This window comes from Hemitrygon akajei, chromosome 7 (assembly GCF_048418815.1).
Source record: "Hemitrygon akajei chromosome 7, sHemAka1.3, whole genome shotgun sequence".
In the NCBI taxonomy this organism is placed as follows: Eukaryota; Metazoa; Chordata; class Chondrichthyes; order Myliobatiformes; family Dasyatidae; genus Hemitrygon; species Hemitrygon akajei.
This window is the reverse complement of record NC_133130.1, coordinates 53,903,990-53,924,661: the sequence shown is the minus strand read 5'-3', so window position 1 is coordinate 53,924,661 and position 20,672 is coordinate 53,903,990. Positions and strand designations below refer to the sequence as shown.

The following is a 20,672-nucleotide window of genomic DNA, read 5'->3' as shown; positions in this document are numbered from 1 at the left end:
ATGTATTAGTGTTAAAATAAAAGGTTATCTGATCCTTAATAAATTTTTAAAAATCATCATCCGATAATAAAGTTGAATCAAACCGCCAGTGTTTATTCCTCTGAGGGAGACCAGGAAAGTTCAGAGAGAGAGTAATTGGGGCATGGTCAGAAATCAGTATACTCTGATAGTCACAAGAGTGGGCAAATGGAATAAGTTGGTTATCGAGTAAGAAATAGTCAATTCTAGTGAAGGTATGGTGAACATGTGAGAAAAAAGAATAATCTCTCTCAGTAGGATGAAGGAAACGCCGTATAACAGAGATACCAAAGTTAGTGTTATGAAACCAGTAACTGGTTTCACTTACCAGCAAAGATAGATATGTCAGTTGAAGTCCAATGGTACTATTTTCAAAAGTTTTATTAATAAAGGGGCACAAAAATTAAGGTTAATACAAACATTCAGATAACATGCGTCAATACTCAATCTAAAACGCAGGTACATTAATAATCACTCAGAAATAAGCTCTTTCGTTGTCTAGGGTATAATACTGAGTCCAATTGGAAATATAAAGAGTCACTCTGAAGTCTGCAGGCTTTTCCCTTTTGGTTTCACGTGTTGGAGAGAGAGAGAGATAAACGGAAAAACTTGCCCGAAATATCCGTGGAATCAGGGGAGCGATCTTCCCCGTTGTTAGTTAAAAGCGATCTTCCGTTGGTTCCAGCCACAAACCCCGCATTCGGAATTTAACGCACGTGGCTTATTTCAAAATGGCTTCCCGTTCCCACGGGAAGCGTTATCGTGCTTCTTGGTGTCTCCTTGGTGCGTCTGAGGGTCGTCCTCTTTCAGACCCTTCTTTATACTGCCTCACGGGATCTCAGGTGTCAATCAGGTTGCAGGTGATACAATCTCTCTCTCAACCAGCCCACTTTGCCCGAGGGCTTTACAATGTCCCTGCGAGTTGGCACGTCTGCAGTTCCCAGGTGTCTCCTGAGAACAATGCCACAGTCGCCAGCTTTTGTCCCAGTGGAATGCGGTACCCAGCACGTCGCTGTCTTTCCATTTCCTGTGTCCATTCAGCCTGACTCTCTCTCTCTCTTGCTCTCTCTCTCGGGTCATTGACCCCCCTTTCACTAGGGCTCTTGCAATTCTCACAAAGGAGGGGGCTGGGGCATGGTCAGAAATCAGTATACTCTGATAGTCACAAGAGTGGGCAAATGGAATAAGTTGGTTATCGAGTAAGAAATAGTCAATTCTAGTGAAGGTATGGTGAACATGTGAGAAAAAAGAATAATCTCTCTCAGTAGGATGAAGGAAACGCCGTATAACAGAGATACCAAAGTTAGAGAGAAACGATTGGATAGCTAAGACAGATTTAGTAGGTGATCTGGTAACAGAGGACGATCGATCCAGATTAGGATCCAACCAACAGTTGAAGTCACCACCCAGTATAAAAGAGTATGAGTTTAAGTCTGGTAGTGAGGAAAAAAACCGTTCAAAAAAGTTAACATCATCAAAGTTGGGGGCATACAGGTTTGCTAGTGCAACTTTAGTGTTATATAGTTTACCAGAAACAATAATAAAACGGCCATTTGTATCAGATATTTTATTATGGAGTTCAAAAGGAATTTTTGAGTTAATAAGAATGGAGACTCCCCTAGCTTTAGCGGCAAAGGATGAATGAAAAGGCTGACCCGCCCACTTTGACAGAAGCCGGGAGTTATCAAAACAACGAATATGAGTTTCTTGAAGGAAAGCAATGTCAGCTTTGAGTTGTTTGATATGTGAGAATACCTTCCTCCTTTTAACAGGGTGATTCAATCCCTTTACATTCCAGCTCACGAATTTAAGTGCACTAGCCATTATCAATTACTAATGCATAAAAGGCAGCAGGCATATAAAAAGTCAAGCAGTACAATAGCAGTCTGGGAGCAGAGATGTAAGCATAGATTCGTAAAGTCAAAACATATACATGTCCTGAGCAATAAAGAAAAACAATAAATACAGTGAGTGATGTTGAAACTGGAAAACCCACCCCACCCACACAACCCAAAACTAGACGGCTACCAAAAAAAGCAGCTAGCTCGACCAAAAAAATTAACCCAAATACAACTTCCAGATCTGTGTCATTAACAGCAGTTCCGTATAAATACTATAGCAAATAGTAACTAGTTTATGCACTAGAAAGCATAACTACAAATTAGAACATCTTCTGCAGAAATATAAAACTTAATACAGAGAAAATCGGAAGAAAACCAAAACTAACTTACCCGCGAAAAATTATAGAAGAATAAAGTAAGAGAAAGGGGGAAAAAAGGGGAGGAAGGGGAAAATGATAAATTCAAGAAGAGTACTTATCAACCATTTACAGAGAGGAAAAAAAATCAGAGATTAGAAAAAAGGGTGAAGAAAAGGAAAAAAATAAATAAATATTAAAAAAAGGAAAGATAAATCAGCAATTAAACTGTGAACCAACAAACAGGGAGGCCTTCACTAAAGACTTCAAACCTCCAAAACAAGTTAGAGTCAGTTGTAGAACTCTGTAGATAAAGTTATACAAGAATAAAATAGATTACACAAGTACTATTTAAACGTCCATAGGGAAACATTAAACACAGAATGTCTATTTAAAAAAGACACACCAAATCCAGGGAGAGATTGTCAGCAGCCCTTAGAGTTTCAGTGAATAATGTCTGAGTGATTCAAGTAAAGTCTGTGTCCAGAAAAAGTAATTTTACTGCGAGAAGTACTTATCCACCATTTTAGGAGGTCCGATCGGGTTCCAAAGATGACTGGATAGCCGGAAGACTTGCCACAAATGCTTCAGCTTCCTTCACTGACTTAAACCACTTATATTTTCCAGTATTAAGCTTGATTCATAAATCGGCAGGAGTGCGAACGGAGGGTTTAAAACCACGATCAAAAAGCACTTTCATTGCGCTTTTAAACTCAGCGCACATCTTTAAGGTCTGGGGCGCAAAATCTTCCACAAAGCGAATGATTGTATCCTGGAAAGTAAAAGAGCCTCTGCGACGTGCCTCCATAATCAGACGGTGTTTTACCTGGTATTGATGGAAGCACAAGATTACTGGTTGCGGGCGGGAGCCCAGATTTCCGGGGGGAACGTAGACCCTGTGTGCCCGTTCGAGCTCAGGCGGGTTCGGAAGCAAATCTTTCCCGAATATCTCACAGAGAAACTCAGCGAAAAACTTCACCGTTGATCCCCGTTCAGTGGCCTTTGGCAACCCAAGAATTCGGAGATTGCAGCGTCTGCTGCGATTTTCGAGATCCACCATTTTGGAAAGGAGTTTGTTACATTTTTCCTCTAAGCTGGAACAGAGAGTCTCCAAGTATCGAACACGACTTTCTAAATCTTCAGAAGTCGAATCGATGCGAGATAAGTGTTCAGCATGTTTGTCCACTCTATCGTTGATCTGATCCAGTTTGTCTTCCAACTGTTTGAAAGCGGTTTTAAATTCCTTTAAAATTTCGTCACGGAGCTGTTCGAACGCAGCCCAGGTCTCGTCTGAGGGAGCCGTAGCTTCCTTTCTCCCAGATTTAGAACTCTTGCTAGACATTGTAAGTTAGATGTGTTCACAGGCAAGTAAAAGAAACCAAAAGTTCCTAAGGTTTAAAAAATGGAGACATTTAGTGCAAAGATAGCGACAGTAACGGAACAAAAGTTTGGAGCAGCTAAGCAATCGCCATCTTACCGGAAGTCCGCCACAGCATTCTAAATGCAGTCTGACCAATGCCTTATAAAGCCTCAGCTTTACATCCTTGCCTTTATATTTCTAGTCCTCTCGATATTAATGTTTACATTGCATTTGCTTTTCTTACTACTGTTACGTTCCCCAGTAACCAGGTAGTTTTTCCAGCAAAGATAGATGGATCCACCGAAGCCTGATGCTACTATTTTCAAACGTTTTTATTTATAAAGGGGCACAAACGTATGGTTAATACAAAACATTCAGATCATATACGTCGTCACAACTCAATCTAAAGCACAGGTATAGTAATAATCAATCAGAAATAAGCTCTACAGTTGTCTAGGGGTAATGTAGATATATATCGTTTGCTGGATATCTAAAAGTCTTTTAGATCACTGCAGTTCCACCAGCCGCTGTCGGTTGTGGTGTCGCGTTGGTGCACTTTTGTTAGAAAGGGAGAGAGAGAGATGTCATTAAACAGCTTCACCTGCCCGGGTCCCTAAGGAGCACCGCCGTGGAATCAGAAGAGCAGGCTTCCCGGTTGTTAATTAAAAGCGATTGTCCGTGATTCCATCCACAGACTCCCGATCCGGAGTCTAACGCACGTGGCTTCCTTCAGAATGGCGTCCGGCTCCGACGGGAAGCACTATTGTGTCTTCCTTGTGTCTCTCCTTGGTGCGTCTGAGGCCCCGCCTCGGCAGCCCACCTTTTTATCTGGACTGGCAGGGTTGTAGATGTCAATTGGGGGGGGGGGGGGTGGTGAGGCGATCGTTCCCCCATTCCCTATCTCACATGGCCCTGAAGGTCTGCACGTAGCCCACGTCCTTATTCCACAAAAGGTGCCTCCCAAAACAATGGCTGTGTCCAAGGCTTTGTCTTGCTGAGCGGCCAATCCACATTCCAGACCGTAAGGCTCTCTCTCTCTTGCAATTCTCCCAAAGGAGGGGGCTGAGGTCATAACACTACCGACTCAACTTGCAAATTAACCTTTAGAGAATCTTGCATGAGGACTCCCAACTCCCTTTTCACCTCTTATTCCTGAATTTTCTCCCCATTTAGAAAATAGTCTACGCCTTTATTCTTTATTCCTTCTGTGTGGTGTGTGGCCAAGTGGTTAAGGCATTGGACTAGCGATCTGAAGGTTGTGAGTGTGAGCCTCAGCCAAGGCAGCATGTTGTGTCCTTGAGCAAGGCACTTAACCACATATTGCTCCAGTCCACAAAGCTGAAAATGGGTACCGGCAAAATGCTGGGGGTTAACTTCGCAATAGACTGGCATCCTAACCAGTTGGGGGTGGGGGGGGGGGGGGGAGTCTCATACTCTCAGTCACTTCATGCCACGGAAACCAGCGTAAGCACTGGCCTGATGACCTTATAAAGCTTGGGACAGACTTTAACTAACTTTTTATTCCTTCTCTCTCTTATTTCTTTGTTCTCTCACAAATCTCTTTTTCTCATCCTCCTGTGGCTTTCACTCCCTTCTCTCTTGCCTTCTGTACTTGTGTAGCTGTCCTTCCCTTTCACTTGTACAACTCTCCTCCTCCCTCCCCCCCGTCTCCTTTTGTGCAGCACAGCTCACTTCTCCTCCACTCCCATCCTTTATTGCCTTTAAGAAGAGAGCTGAAATATGTCATCTACTTAATACATTTACAAAATATGACCATGAATACTAATATTTGTGCTGGCATTGCACAAAGCCATATCCTCCCATTTATTTCCAACCACATGACTGAAGCTGGAATTGTCACCTACTACTGATCTTGCTATTGTTCACACTCTCTTGTCTCTCTTGTTGCAACTTCATTATGAACAGTCAAAGTAATTAAAGAATATTAATTGCTTTTGCAAGCTAATTACTGTGTTTTGCTTCAGTATTAAGCTTTGTTTTTAAATTTACATATATGATTTGGGGATAATATTGTGAAATCCTCCATGGAATATTTAGGTACAATTATATTCAGGTTGTTAAACTAATTAATTTTAAACACTGCACATTGCTTAAATTTACTTTCACTTTAGTGGTTTATTCTATAAAACATGCCTTGGGAGGGTCTACACATTAGAGTGTAGAACAGCACAGGAACAAGCTTTTCAGCTGGTAGTATCAGCTATGCTGATCATACCAATTTAAACTGCATATCTGCCTCCATTCCATCTGTTCCTGTATCTGTCTACACGGCATTTTAATTGTTGCCTCAGTATCTGCTTCCGCTATTTCCCCAGGCAGTGCATTGCAGGCACAACCACTATCAGTGGGGGGAGAAATCTTGCTTTGTGCATCTTGTTAAATTTTCCCCTGTCACTCTAAAGCGGAATCCTAACCTTTTTTTTAATGCCAAGGACTAACACCATTAAGCAAGGGTTCTCTGGGCCCCAGTTTAGGAAACTCTACCCTAAAGTTATACCCTTTACAATTAGACATTATCATGCTGGGAAGATGAATCTCACCATTTGATCCTGTTCATGTTTCTTATAATTTATATACTTTTGTTATATAATTTATGTACCCTCATCAATCATTTTCATTTCCTCTTCAGAATCTTAATTACGTTTGTAATTCATGTTTTCCCTTGCCAAAGAGATATATTTTAAAAAGTCTTTGAATCTGCTAATATGCCTGACTGATTATAAAGTAATTGCTTTCTTTCATGTGATTACCCCTTTTCTTAGATTTCAGATACATTGTTTTAAGTGTGCTCTTTCAAACCATGCAGTCTTTGAAATGATTCAAATGAGATTTTCTTTAGTAGTTATGAACAAACTCAGTATAAATGTAGTGCCTGTGTACAGAGTTAATTGTTTAAAGATATTTAATCTAATTTATTTTGACATTAAGTCGGCAGCCCAAAACAATTACTGTATTCTATCTGTGTAGCTCAAAAGTATAATAGTGATCAAATCCTAGATGACTTAAACCAAAGCCCTTGCACAAACTCTGGGTATATGTTATTTCTTTCTTTTAATTGTGGTTTGATTTTGGATTCATGATTAATGGGGAGAGAAATTTAATGGACTAGATTTTGTTTAGAAGCAACAGTTGTTCACCAGTGTACCAGAGCAGATGGTGGCAGTGTTTGGACATTGATTTAGTCACCAGACCACATTGAAAAGGTCAGGGTGTCGGGGCCCGAGGCAAGGTTCAGCTTACTGCTCTGCGAGATCTACTCAGCTCTGTGCTGAACTATGGGTCTTGGATTCTCTTTGTGGACTTCAATTCAGAACAATATTTGTTTGTGGTTATTGTTTTCAAGGTTTGTTTTTTCTTAAATCTCTGCACATTGGGAGTTTGGAATGTTTTTTAATTGGTTCTTTTGGGTTTCTTAGTTTTGTGGCTGCCTATTAGGAGATAAATCTCAAGGTTGAATAATATATATGTACTTTGAACTGATTAGTGTTTAAGTTGGAAAGCAGCATACAAGTTTAATTGCAGAAATCAGGACATTATTGTCCAAATAACGTAGTGATAATGGTATTCCACCATGAAAGGTGACATTAAGATACATAGAATGCAGTGTAGTTGTTGCTCTTCTGTAATTATATGCATATTAAACTTATTTCTGTAGCATGTACTACAAGAAATGTTATGGCTTGTCCCTGTTACTGTAGATAAATATTAATGACATGAAAGTCAATAATTGTTGAACAATTAATCAAACTATAATTATGGAAAATCATTCCTTTAATTTCTAGTATTTGTTGGATTATTTTTCCAATTCTTTCTTTGATTTTATTTCTCTTACTATCAATTGTTTTTTTTTGCACTCTATCCTTTTGTGGGCCGAAGGGCCTGTATTGTGCTATAGGTTTTTCTATCCTATTAAATGTTTCTAAATTACTCCTTTCAATCACGTGTGTTACTGATCTACGCACTTCCTTGCCTTTGTCACAGGTCTGTGTCACCTACAGAGGGTGCCGTGTCATTTTTGACACATTTAAGTGAAATTACATAGAAAAATAGAAGCAGGATTAGAACATTCAACCTTGGAATCAGCTCCACCATTTAATGTAATCATACTGATACTTTCTTGCAATACAGTATTCCCAGTCTTTATCCATACCATGCCTTTTGTATCTTTAAGTTTATCTTATTTCCTTCTTTAATATATTCAGCAACTTGGCCTCTTTACTAGTAAATCAGAATTAGGTGTATTATTACCTTCGTATGTTGTGAAATGTATTATTTAGCAGCATCAGTACAGTAGTACAGTGCAATACATAAAGAAACTAAGTTACAATAAGAAATATTAAAAAGTAAATAGTGCAAAAAGAGAAGAAAATAATGAGGTTGGACCATTTGGAAATCTGATGGTGGAGGGAAAGAAGCTGTTCCTAAAACGATGATTGTGTGACTTCAGGCTCTGAAGATACACACATTCCCCCTGATAGTAATGAGAAGAGGGCATGTCCTGAATGGTGAGGGTCCTTAGTGATGGATGCCACCACAGTTAGATATTATAACTGTACAATGATTAACTTCTCTTTGTGCCATTTCCTCATAACCTTCAATTTTTTTTGATCGATTAAATGTTTATCTACATTTGAAATGTATTAATAATCTGGCCTCCACCATCCTCAAGGTCAGAGGATTCCAGGGATTCAATACCTTTTGAGAGAAGAAATTTCTATGCACCACCATTTTCAATGATAGGCCCTTTATCTTGTAACTATGCCCTCTTGTTTCTGATTCTTTCACTGGTGAAAAGATCTCAATAACTACCATATCAAACATCCTTAGGATCTTAGATATTTAAATAAAGTCACCATTCATTTTTCTAACCTGCTTAACCTCTCTTGATAGGATAACACTCTAATCTCAGGAATTAGTTCAGGTGAATCTCCTTTGGACTGCCATCAATATGAAAATATTCTTATTTAGATAGGGAGAGCTAGACTGTGTGTATAGTATTCCAGATGTGATCTTGCTGAAACCCTGTACAACCTAACAACACATTCCTGTGGTTAAGCTCTAACCCCATTTGCAATAAAGGCCAATGTGTCATTTGTCATCTTTGCTATTTTTTGACTTGCTGACTTACTGTGATTCATGCAGTAGAATATCTAGATCCTTCTGAACTTCATCCATTTGTAGACTCTCTTTGTTTAGATAATAATACCACTTCTGATTCCTCTTACCAAAGTGTATGACTGAACATTTCTCCACATTAAACTCTGGTAGATTTTTGTCCAATCACTCAGTTTGTTTATATCCTATAACCTCTTCACAACATGCCCTTCCACCTATTTTGGTATCATCATCAGAGCTGGTAGCCTTACATTTTGCTTAAACCTGTAGGCCATTAATGCAAATAATAAACAGTGGAAGACCATGACCAATCCTTGGGTTATTTCACAACCTTTCCACCTGAAAAGGACCCATTTATTCCAACTGTTTGTTCTTGATGTGACAGTTAATTTTCATCCACTGTTTATAATAATGTTTTATCCAATATTTTGAGCTTTTAATTTGTGCAGCCTTTTTAATGGCATCTTGCCAAATGCCTTTTTGAAATCTAAATGCACTTAATCTTCATGTCTCTCTCTTAACTCATTTTGTTGCATCCTCAAAGAATTGTCACACATAATTCACCTTCTGTAAAACCATGTTAACGTGATTTGATTACCGGTATATTTGCCTTTCCTAAATGATTCGTTACTTCTCCTTTGATTATTGACTGTAGCATCTTGTCAAGGTGCTAACCCAACTGGCATATATTTCCATGCCTTCTGTCTTTTTTTTGAACAAGAGAGTCAAATTCATTGTTTCCAATCTTTTTGGAACTTAGCATATCAAGCAATCAGTATGTTGTCTCTGCAGCCACTATCTTTAAAACACTTGGCTACAGGCTTTGAGGTCCTGGTAATTGTCTGGTTTTAGTTCCTTGGGTTCCTCTAACCCTTCATACCTTTTAATTTAGATTTTTCCAAGTTTCCCACTGTTTTTTGAAATTAGTCCAGCTATCTTGGATATGTGCAGTGTCCATCATAATGAAGATTTATGGAAAAGGTAACTTTAATGTACAGTTGCATGAAAAAGTTTGTGAAACCTCTGCAATTACCTGGTTTTCTGCATTAATTACTCATAAAATGTGGTCTGATCTTCATGTAAGTCACAATAATAGACACTATCTGCCTAAACTAATAACGCACAAGCAGTTGTACTTCTCATCAATACTGTGTACACCATTTATGCAATCACAGAGTATGTGAACTTCTGGGATAATGCCTTTTACAAAAGCTATTTGGAATCAGGTATTCTAATCAATGAGATGAAATTGGAGGAGCGGGTTGTAGAGGTGCCCTGCCCTATATAAACGCACAAAGTCAGGTTACTGACAGAGCCTACTCTTCTCAAGAAAGATCTGTTCATGTGCACCATGCCTCAAACAAAACAACTTGCAGTGAACCTTAGAAGAAGAATTGTAGAGATGCATGAAGCTAGAAAAGGTTAGAAATCATCTCTAAAGATCTGAGTGTTCATCAGTCCACAGTAAGGGAAATTGTCTATAAATGGAGGAAATTCATTACTGTTGCTACTCTCCTTTGGAGTGGGTGTCCTGCAGAGATCACACCAAGAGCACAACATGCAATGCTGAAGGAGGTGAAAAAGAACTTATGGTGAACAGCAAAAGACCTGCAGAAATCTCTAGAACTTGCTAAGGTTTGTGTTCATGTGTCCACTGTTAGAAAATTACTGAAAAAGAATGGTGTTCATGGAAGGATACCACAGTGGAAACCACTGCTCTCCAAAAAACAACATTGCAAAAGACCACCTGGATGTTCTGGGACAATATTCTGTAGACAGAAGAGACAAAAGTTGAAAATTTTAGCAGAAATGCTGCACACCACTATGTTTGGAGGGAAAAGGGCACTGCACACCAACACTAAAACCTCATCTTAACTTTGAAACGTGGTGAAAGGAGCATCATGGTTTGGGGCTGCATTGCTGCCTTAGGGCCTGGACAGCTTGCAGTCACTGAGGGAACAATGACTTCAAAATCATATCAAGACATTTACAGGAGAATGTCGGGGTAGCAGTCCATCACTTGAAGCATAATAGAAGTTAGATGATGGAACAAGACAATGATTTGAAACACAAGAGTAAATCAACAACAGAGTAGTTTAAAGAGAAGAAAATTTGTCTTTTGGAATGGCCAAGTCAAAGTCAGACCTTAACCCAATTGAGATGCTGTGGCAAGACCTGCAGAAGGCTGTTCATGCAAGATATCCCAGAAATACTGATGAACTGAAACAGTTTTGTATGGTCTAAAATTCCTCACAGAACATTGAACATAGAAATCTACAGCACATTACAGGCCCTTTGGCCCACAATGTTGTGTTGACCATGTAACCTACTCTAGAAACTGCTAGAATTTTCCTAGCACATAGCCCTCTACTTTTCTAAGCTCCATGTACCTATCTAAGAGGCTCTTTAAAGACCCTATTGCATCCACTTCCATCACTGCTGCTGGCAGTGCATTCCACGCACCCACCACTCTCTGTGTGGAAAAACTTACCCCTGACATCTATTTCCAAGTACCTTAAAACTATGCCTCCTCGTGTTAGCCATTTCAGCCCTGGGGAAAAAGCCTCTGGCTATTCGCATGATCAATGCCCCTCATCATCTTATACACCTCTATCAGGTCACCTCTCATCCTTTGTTGCTTGAAGGAGGAAAGGCCAAATTCACTCAACCTATTCTCATAAGGTACATCCTCTAATCTAGGCAACATCCTTGTAAATCTCCTCTGCACTTTCTCTATAGTATCCACATCCTTCCTGTAGTGAGGTGATCAGAACTGTACACAGTACCCCAAGTCTTGTATAGCTGTAACATTACCTCACGGCTCTTGGACTCATTCCCACGGTTGATGAATGCCAATGCACCATACGCCTTCTTAATAACACCGTCAACCTGTGCAGCAGCTTTGAGTGTCCTATGGACACGAACTCCAAGATCTCTAGTTCGTCCACACTGCCAAGAGTTTTACCATTAATATTACATTCTGTCTTCAAATTGGACCTACCAAAATGAACCACTTCACACTTATCTGGGTTGAAGTCCATCTACCACTTCTCAGCCCAGTTCTACATCCTATTGATGTCCTGCTGTAACTTCTGACAACCCTCCTGATAAAGTTTGAAGGGAATTGGGGGATACTCAGATTCCAGTAAATAACGGGTTAAGGTTGAGTACTGACTATGTCTGTGTATTCTGGTTTGTGAGTGGCTACAACATGTTTAAGATGATGTCTCACAGCTTTTTCTTTGGAGTGAGATAAGGGTTAAAGCTCACACAGATCTACAAAAGGTGTCTTCCTGATTTTTCACACCTTTTGGTTTCGACAAAAAGCGGTTGCTGATAGAGATAAGGCAGGACATTCGTTTCTTAATTAAAGCTTAAATTTGGTGGAGTCTCTGATCTAAGTTAAGTTTTGCTCTATTTGAGTAGCTGGAAAGTCTATTGAACTGATTGTTCTTTTGTATCGGTGGCCTTATAAATTGTAACAATTGTGGAAGTCGAGCAGTGAACTTGTTTGAACTGCCAGAGGGATGAGAACTTTTCTCCCCCCGATGTTGTGACCAAGTTCCCTTGCCGGCCGAGCTCGAAGAAATAAACTGGTGAAAAGATAAGTAACGATCTTTTTGTGCTGTGGTTATTTGGTCCAGCAAATTTAAGTTTACACTCCAGACTATTCATATCACCCCCAACTTTTGTGTCATCATCAAACCTACTAACCTACCCTTCTACTTCTTCATCCAAATCATTTGTAAAAATTACAAAGAGGAGGGGTCCCAGAACAGATCCCTGCAGAACACCACTGGTCACCGACCTCCATGTAGAATACGAACCATCTACAACCACCTGTGGGCAAGCCAATTCTGGAATTCTCCTTGGAATCCCATGCCTCCTTACTTTCTGAAGGAGCCTTGCATGGGGAACCTAATCAAATGCCTTACTGAAATCCATATACACTACATCCACTGCTCTACCTTCATCATTGTGTTCTGTTACATTCTTGCCATTGTACAAGTCTGATCAGCAGCTACAGGAAATGTTTGGTAGAGGTTATTGCTGCTAGAGTAGGTTCTACCAGTTATTAAATGCAAAGGTTCACATACTTTTTCCAGCCGGGACTGATTAAGCAATGATTGTGAATGATTAAGCAGTGTGTTCAATAAAGACATAAATTCAATTAATGTGTGTGTTATTAGTTGAGGATCAGACTGTGTTTTATGATTAATTAATGCAGAAAACCAGGTAAAGGGTTTGCAAGCATTTTCTTGCAACTGTGTTTTCCTTTGCTGCATTCTCTTGAGGTTCCACATTTCCCTTAACGACCTTCCTGTTTGTATATCCACAGAAACACTTACTGGTCCTTATAACATGTAAATTTCAAACAAAATCAATTTTCTCCTTTGGTCTTTGGCATCTGCCCTTTAAAAACTTCCTACATCCCTGATCTACCACCAGCCCTTGACATTTTGTCTTCCTGACTTTTCATGGATTCGTAGAGCACTTGAAACAGGCCCCACAGTCTAGCATGTCTGTGCTGACCACAACAAAGGTTAATTTAATATTATCCTTGACTTTATTTGTTAACCATACATTGGGAATCCTATCATGGGATTCATCTTTCTAAAAATTGGGATTAATTCCTGCTGTGTGTTAAGGGCCAGTTCTTTAAAAATATGCTGATGTTCATTTACTGACACTATCCCTCAGCTTATTTTCCTAACTAGGTCAAGGGATCTGGGATTATAGGCCAATAATTCATTGAAAGTGGTGCGACAGGTAGATGGGGTCATAAGGAAAGCTTTCGGCACATTGGCCCTCATAAATCCAAGGTAGTGAGTACAAGAGATGGGATGCTATGTTGAAGTTGTGTAAGACGTTAGTCAGGCCTAATTTGGAGTATTATCTGCAGTTTTGGTCACCTACCTACAGTAAAGATGTAAACAAGGTTGAAAGAGTACAGAAAAAATTTACAAGGATGTTGCCAGGACTGGAGTGCCTGAGTATGAAGAGAGATTTGACAGAGATATACAAATTTATGAGGGGTGTGCAAGCTCAATCCCTTCAATCTTTTATGTTCCAAGGATTAAAGTCCTAATCTATTCAGTCTTTCCTTATAACTCCAGCTTTTTCCAGTGAGATTAGGTGGGACAACAACTAGAGGTCTTGGGTTAAGAGTAAAAGGTAAAAAGTTTAAGGAGAACATAAAGGGAAACTTCTTCACTCAGAGGGGCCCGAGAATGTGGAATGAGCTGTCAGTGCAAGTGGGGTATGCAAGTTTGACTTCAACATTTAAGTTTGGATAGGTACGTGGATGGTTGGAGTATGGAGGGCTGTGCTCCGATTGCAGGTCAATGTGAGGAAGCAGTTTAAATGATTAGACATGGACTAAATGGGCCAAAGGGCCTGTTTCTTTGCTGTATTTTTCTAGATTTTTCAGGCAAGTTTTCCTTTTAAGGAAACCATGCTAACCTGCGTATTTTTTCATGTGCCTCCAGGTACTCTAAAATTTCATCCTTAATAAATGGCTCTAATATCTTATTAACCACTGAAGGCAAACTAATTGGACTAAAATTTTCTCTTCCCCTCTCTCTCTCTCTCCCCCCCCCCCCCATAATGACTGGAGTGACATTTGTAATTTTCCAGTCCTCCAGAACTATTCCAGAATCTAGTACTTTTTGAAAGTTCACCGCAATCTCTTTAACTACCTCTTCAGAACCTTAGGGTGCTGTCCATCTGGTCCAGGTGAGCTATCTATCTTAAGGCCCTTTAGTTTCCCAAGCATTTTTACCTTAGTAATGGCAACCACACTGACTTCTGCCTCTTGATTTCTGGCTTGCTGCTGGTGTCTTCCACAGTGAAGACTCACACAAAATACTTATTGAGTTCATCCATAATTTCTTTGTTCCCTTGTACTACCTATCCAGGTTTTATTTTCAGTGGTCCATTGTTGACTCCTACCACTCTTTTACTCTTTATATCTGGGGGGAAAAAACCCTTTGGTATCCTCTTATATTATTGACAAGTTTACCTTTATATTTCATATTTTCTCTCCTTTTGCCTTTTTAGTTGACTTCTGTTGTTTTTATTAAAAGCTTCCTAGTCCTCTCATTCCCCAATAATTTTTGCTATACTGTATGCCCTCTCTTGCTTTTATGCTGTCTTTGACTTCCTTTTGTCAGCTCAGGTTACTTCATTCTCTCTCTAGAATGGTGTTCCTTCTTTGGGATGAATTGATCTACATCTTACAAATTACTTCCTGAAACTACAGCCATAGCTGCTGTACTGTCATCACATCCAATGTCCCCTTCCAATCAACTTTGGCTAGCTCTTTCTTCACACCTCTGTAGTTACCTTTACTCAACTGCAATAACTATACAATAGTTTTAGCTTCTCCCTCTCAAGCTGCAGGGTGAATTCTATTACATTATGATTACTTACTCCTCAGGGTTCCTTTACCTTAAGCTCCCTAACCAAGTTTGTTTCGTTACTTAACACCCAATCCAGAATTGACTTTTCCCTCATGGGTTTAGCCATACGCTGCTCTAAAAAGCCATCTGGTAGGAATTCTACAAATTCTTTCTCCTGAGATAAAGTACCAACCTGATTTTTCTAATCTATTTGCATATTGAAATCCCCCATGACCGTTGCAACATTGCCTTTTTGGCATGCATTTTCTATCTCCCGTTAAAATTTATACTCCATATCCAGGCTACTGTTCAGATGCCAGTATATAACTTCTGTCAGGGTCTACTTGCCCTTGCAGTTTCTTCACTCTGCCCACAAAGATTCTACATCTTCTGATGCTATGTCAATTTGTTTCTAAGATTTGATTTCATTTTTTTCCATCAAAGCTATCTCAATCCCTCTGCCCACCTGCCTGTCCTTTCAATATGATATGTTTCACTGGATGTTAAGCTCCCAGCTCTGATCTTCTTTCTACCACGACTCTGTGATGCCCACATCATACCTGCCAATTGCACTATCTTGGTTGTATACTGCGTGAATTTAAATATAACATTTTCATTTCTGTACTTAGCACCTTTCTTTTCAATTTTGTCTTCATATTGCTGAAGTTATCCATTTATAAATTTATTCTTTATTCTGGAGACTTCAGTATTTGTCCTTCACCAATACTGGTACCAGTGTCCCACAAATTCAGACCCACTTCTCCCACACTAATTTTTGATCCATGCATTTAACACTCTTTGATCCTATTAACACTGTGCCAACTTGCAGTGGCTCAGGTAACAATCCAGAGATTATTACATTTTTAGTTGTTATTCCTCTCCATGCCTTGTCGTGCACTGGGCGACAACTTTGCTGTTCCTTTTGCATTTTGTGATTTGCTAGCTCGATGCCTAACCCAGCACAGACAGAAAGCTTGCAAGGAGCCAGCCAGACTCAAACCTGGGACCACTTGCCTCAAAGTCCGACTGGCAATTATCTTTTTGGTTCTGGATTTTAATTTAGTCTCTAGGTTTTCAAATTCCCTTAGCAGAACCACTTTTTTCATTCTTCCATTGTTGGTTTTCCTATTGTTCCACATGATGTATAGAGAGGTAATTGTGCTGGTTTCCAGGAAATACTTTGTTTCTATTGTAAATGATAAGTTAATATTTATTTCCATGAGTATTATAGTTTGTAATCAGTTACTGTGTCTTTTGTTTTCTAGTTGGCTTATTGTGTGGTACAGTTCTTGGAAAAAGATGCAACTCTTACAGAACCAGTAAGTTTTATGAGTTCACATAATATATATTTAGCATTTGTTCGGTTAGTTGTGGTCAGCTGGCAAATGTGATAGAAGAAAAGTTCAAATTTTCTGATTTCTGATGGCATTCAAATTTTATTAATATGTAATCATAATTTTGTGAATATTGTTTTTTAAAATTATTTATATTGTGTGTGGAAAGTGAATAAGGAAAAACAAAACAGGATACCATAAACATTTTCAAATACTTTTGATTATATAAAATTCACCTCGCTTTGATGGAATAAATCATTGAATGAAAATCCATAAGTGAAAGACTTGAAATATTTGACACTTGCTTCTTTTAACTGAAATTAACTTGGATTCAATGAATCTTTAATCCACTTTTCTACGTAGTCTTTGTTTTATTTTGGAAATAAGATATTGTTGTAAATAGTGTCAACGAATAGCACTACAGTTTTAAATAGTTATTAGAATTTTCCATTGTACTGCAAAAATGACCAACAGGTTTGTAAATTAAATTATTTGTTTTTGCTTATACTTCCTGGAGAAGAACAATCAGCATGGAGGTGGGGGTGTGTGTGGGTATCAGTGTTGTTGGATTTCAAGATTAATCCATGATTTACAAGTTTGTGTACTCAAATAGAATGTTGATTATTCTTAGATAATATGTTGAATAGAGAAGATTTGAAAATGATGTTTTTTTTCCCAAAGTTTAAAGAGATTTTCCCAAGCAGTTATTGCTGTTTAAACAAGTCATGGTTTCCACTAAAGGCACCAATTCTAGGACAAATACATTCTTATTTGATCCAGAAATTGGAACCATGAGATTGCCTTTGTTGTAGTTATTAGCATGAAGAATCTGGAGGATACCAGGTATTTGATGTTTCTCCATACAAGTTAACAAGTTTGAGTTTAATTATCATTCAACCATTCAGGAGTAAAGCTGAACAAAACAGCATTCCTTTTGGGCCAAGATACAAAACATGCACAGCACACTGCAGAATAAGACACACACAGCACATTCAAGATAGAAAGCAAACATACAGTCATGCAAAATATATATAGACCAAGTCCCTGAGTAGCATGTCCCACAAATAGATTGTGCTGTACCCAGCAGTCTGTATTCAAACGTGTGTACGCACACACGCAATCTACCTTGTCATTCCACCGATGGGAAAGGGCAGCCCCCAAATGAGCATGGACACCACGCTACTCCATTTCCAGTGCATCTTCTTCAGGACTGCAGCAGCAGGCAAGCCTGCGGCTTGTGACCTAGTCCTCACTACAACCGAGGCCATGCAGCTCTCCTGCCGCCTGTCACATCAACAAACAAAGGAAATGGGCCTGCCGCATCTTACATGATCAGTATCCACCAGGGTGGGTATTTATTGCAAGAGAAACATCCAAGAAAATCACCTGCTGTTACACTGCAAGCTGCTTCACACACCAACTCAAAAGCCATCCTAGAGTAGGCAGCAACACGGTCCTCTCCTCCACCGGTGAGCAGCACGCTGATGGTTTAGACCTACAGAACCAGAAGTTCTTAAATTCCAGCTTTGTCTTTTGACTGTAAAAAAAGATAAAAACACTTTTTGTTGACCCTCAAGAGGCCACTGCGTCAGAGTGTGCCACCATTTTACTGGAAATAAGATACAAGGGTTATGTCTATAAGATACAAGGATACTTTCCACTTGATTATCATTAGCAGAAGCTTATTCCTCTGGATTTGTTTTGAGTATAGGCCGCAGAACAGCTGAGAAATGGGATTTTTTTTTCAACAGCCTAGGCAAATATGATTTTATTTATGACTGAAGTTCATTTTGGGCATAGTGTCTTAAGCTTTTTGCTGTCAGTAAACACACTGTACTACTCTGCAATAAACCTAGGAATGCCAGGAAGAATAAACTTTCTCGAGACCTCCGTTGGTTTGGGCCGAACATGGATTTTGCTGTCGATGTGATACATAAGTCAGGGCAGCACGATATGGAGAGCAAGCTGTTGCCATGTAGCAGGCGCCCCTGTCTCCACACATTTGATGAATCCAATGGAACTGCAGAGACCGATACTGTTTGGCACCAGCTGCATTGCAGGAGTTCCTAGTCAGCACTGTGTAGGGCTGCCTTAGGGACACCAGATCCAGATTTTTCCTCAGGGTTTTACTCCCAAGGCTTTCCCCACGAGTGGCTAAGCAAAGGAGTTTTGAGATTAGAGTTTACCTTCTCCTAGAGGAGCTGCCAACTGCAGCTGACATGCCCAATCTGCCCAAGCACTTGGTTTTAAAGGCGCCAGTAACCTTTGTCCATTCTGTCAGAAGATATGGTTCCGCAGGGCTTTGTATCTAAACCATACATGAAGGTCAGGAGTTCATCCCCACTACCACCCCCGCTATAACAACCTTAAGAAATCTTAATATATAAAAATGATCTCACAGGGCTTAATGTAATATAGCACATAAATCAGTTATTAACTTAAATATTGTAAATGGTGTAAATAGGAATATTTAAAAGGGCAAATTATTATTATTCAGGACAGTGGAACCAGCAAGAAGTAAACAATCATTTCCATTTTCAGTACTCTTACTATGCCAAGGATGTTGTCATAATACAGTCATGTCCAGCTAGAGAAAAGGCTCAGCTTGTGGTACTTTTTGCAACACTTTACCAACTATTTATTTTGCTTGTCTGTTTCTCTTACTGTACAACCATTTTACTCCAAAGTAGTTGACTATTGTAAAAGATCATAATTCCAAGTAGATGCTATCAGTTGATACTATTGCTGGGATTGGAAATGGGGAAATGGCATTTTCTTGAGCTCTCCTGCATAACTCATTGGAGATCTTTGCCTTTTCCCATTTAAAGTGAATATACTGTATTTAGAGCTAGACACAACAAATGAATCAGGATTTATGTCATTCAGATCAGTTTTATTTATTCCATGTCATATTTTTGGAGTCCGGTGACACCTTGGAAGTCCATAGCGGGGGTATTTCCTTCTGCCACCGGCGTGGGATGACAAGTCTATCAGGACCCTGAGAACTTGCGGAAACTCTGTGGTGGTTTCTTTCGAACTTACAGTCTTTTAACATCTTTGGACTATTTTTTACTGTGCCCATGGTCTTTTTTTTAATCAATTATGGTATTGTCTGCACTATTGTAACTATATGTTAACTATAATTATATGTAACTATGTAGTTTTGTGTAGGTCTTGTAGCTTTAGCCTTTGGTTTGTTGGATGGTAGAGTTGGTCTCTTGACTTGGTGTGTCTGGGTAGTCTTGTTTTGTCTGGTGGATTTGGAGCTCCTTTCCGGGGAACGCGATAAGATGGTAGCGCGATATTAATACGCAGCAGCCTCTCCGGACTCTGGATTGGGGATTGCCAAACTTTATGTGGATTTTCTGGTGTAGTCTGTTTTGGCATGTGCTTGTGTGTGATATCATTCTGGAGGTACGTTGTCTCTTTTTTTTAACTGCATTGCATTTGTGGTTTCTAAATGACAATAAACTGAAATTCAATTCAATTCGATATTTAGTAATTCTGGACATTGTCAGATATGGAGTTTGAATGCATTCTAGTTGATCATGTGTACGTCAGATCAAATGTGGTTATTGAACTGTAACTTTTAATTATTTAATTGAGTCAATTGTTTTTTCAAACTTGACTGTTCTGTGGTGATAGTTTTTACATTTTGTTTCGTTTATAAATATCAGTTTGAAAAATAGTTTTAAGGCATTTTTGCCAAAAGAAAAACATTGGATCTGCCTAAATGGAATATGATGATTTTACCTTTGGGTTGGTAACAAGAGGACAGAGGATGATCTTGACTAAAAAATACACTGTGTAGTAATTAGGTTCGGGTATGTCCACTTAGTCTATTGTTTCCCCTCCTACTTTTGGCTCTGTGTACTCAAGAAAAATATTCACTTAAAAGATTTCAGTTTCTTTGGGGGTGATGGGTGCAGAGTAAGATACCCCAGGTGGTTAGCACCCTCATCAACCAGCAGGTAATATGGATCATCTGACTAAATTTCACTTCATTGATTGCAGATTCTGAATGCGCAATGCAGATACTAATTTCAGTTCATTGCTGAGCCACCTAACAAAGTATGTAGTATTTTGTGAAGTGAGAAGCTGTAAAATTAAATTTCCTCTGTATTTTAGCTGTTTTTTTTTACTTTTAATGAGCCTGATTCATAAATTATAACATAAGGTGTTTAGTCTGCTTTTACTTTTGGTGTCCTAGAGAATGCAAAAAGACA

The 20,672-nt window shown here is 39.2% G+C and overlaps 1 protein-coding gene across 1 annotated transcript in view; it reads left to right on the top strand.

Annotated features, from left to right (window-relative positions):
• Nucleotides 1-20,672, top strand: part of ppp2r5a (protein phosphatase 2, regulatory subunit B', alpha isoform) — a 176,907-nt gene that overhangs the window by 142,510 nt on the left and 13,725 nt on the right. Inside the window, exon 8 of the mRNA XM_073050881.1 lies at nt 16,378-16,431. Within this exon, the coding sequence (XP_072906982.1) occupies nt 16,378-16,431 (54 nt within the window). The remainder of the gene's footprint in view (nt 1-16,377; nt 16,432-20,672) is intronic.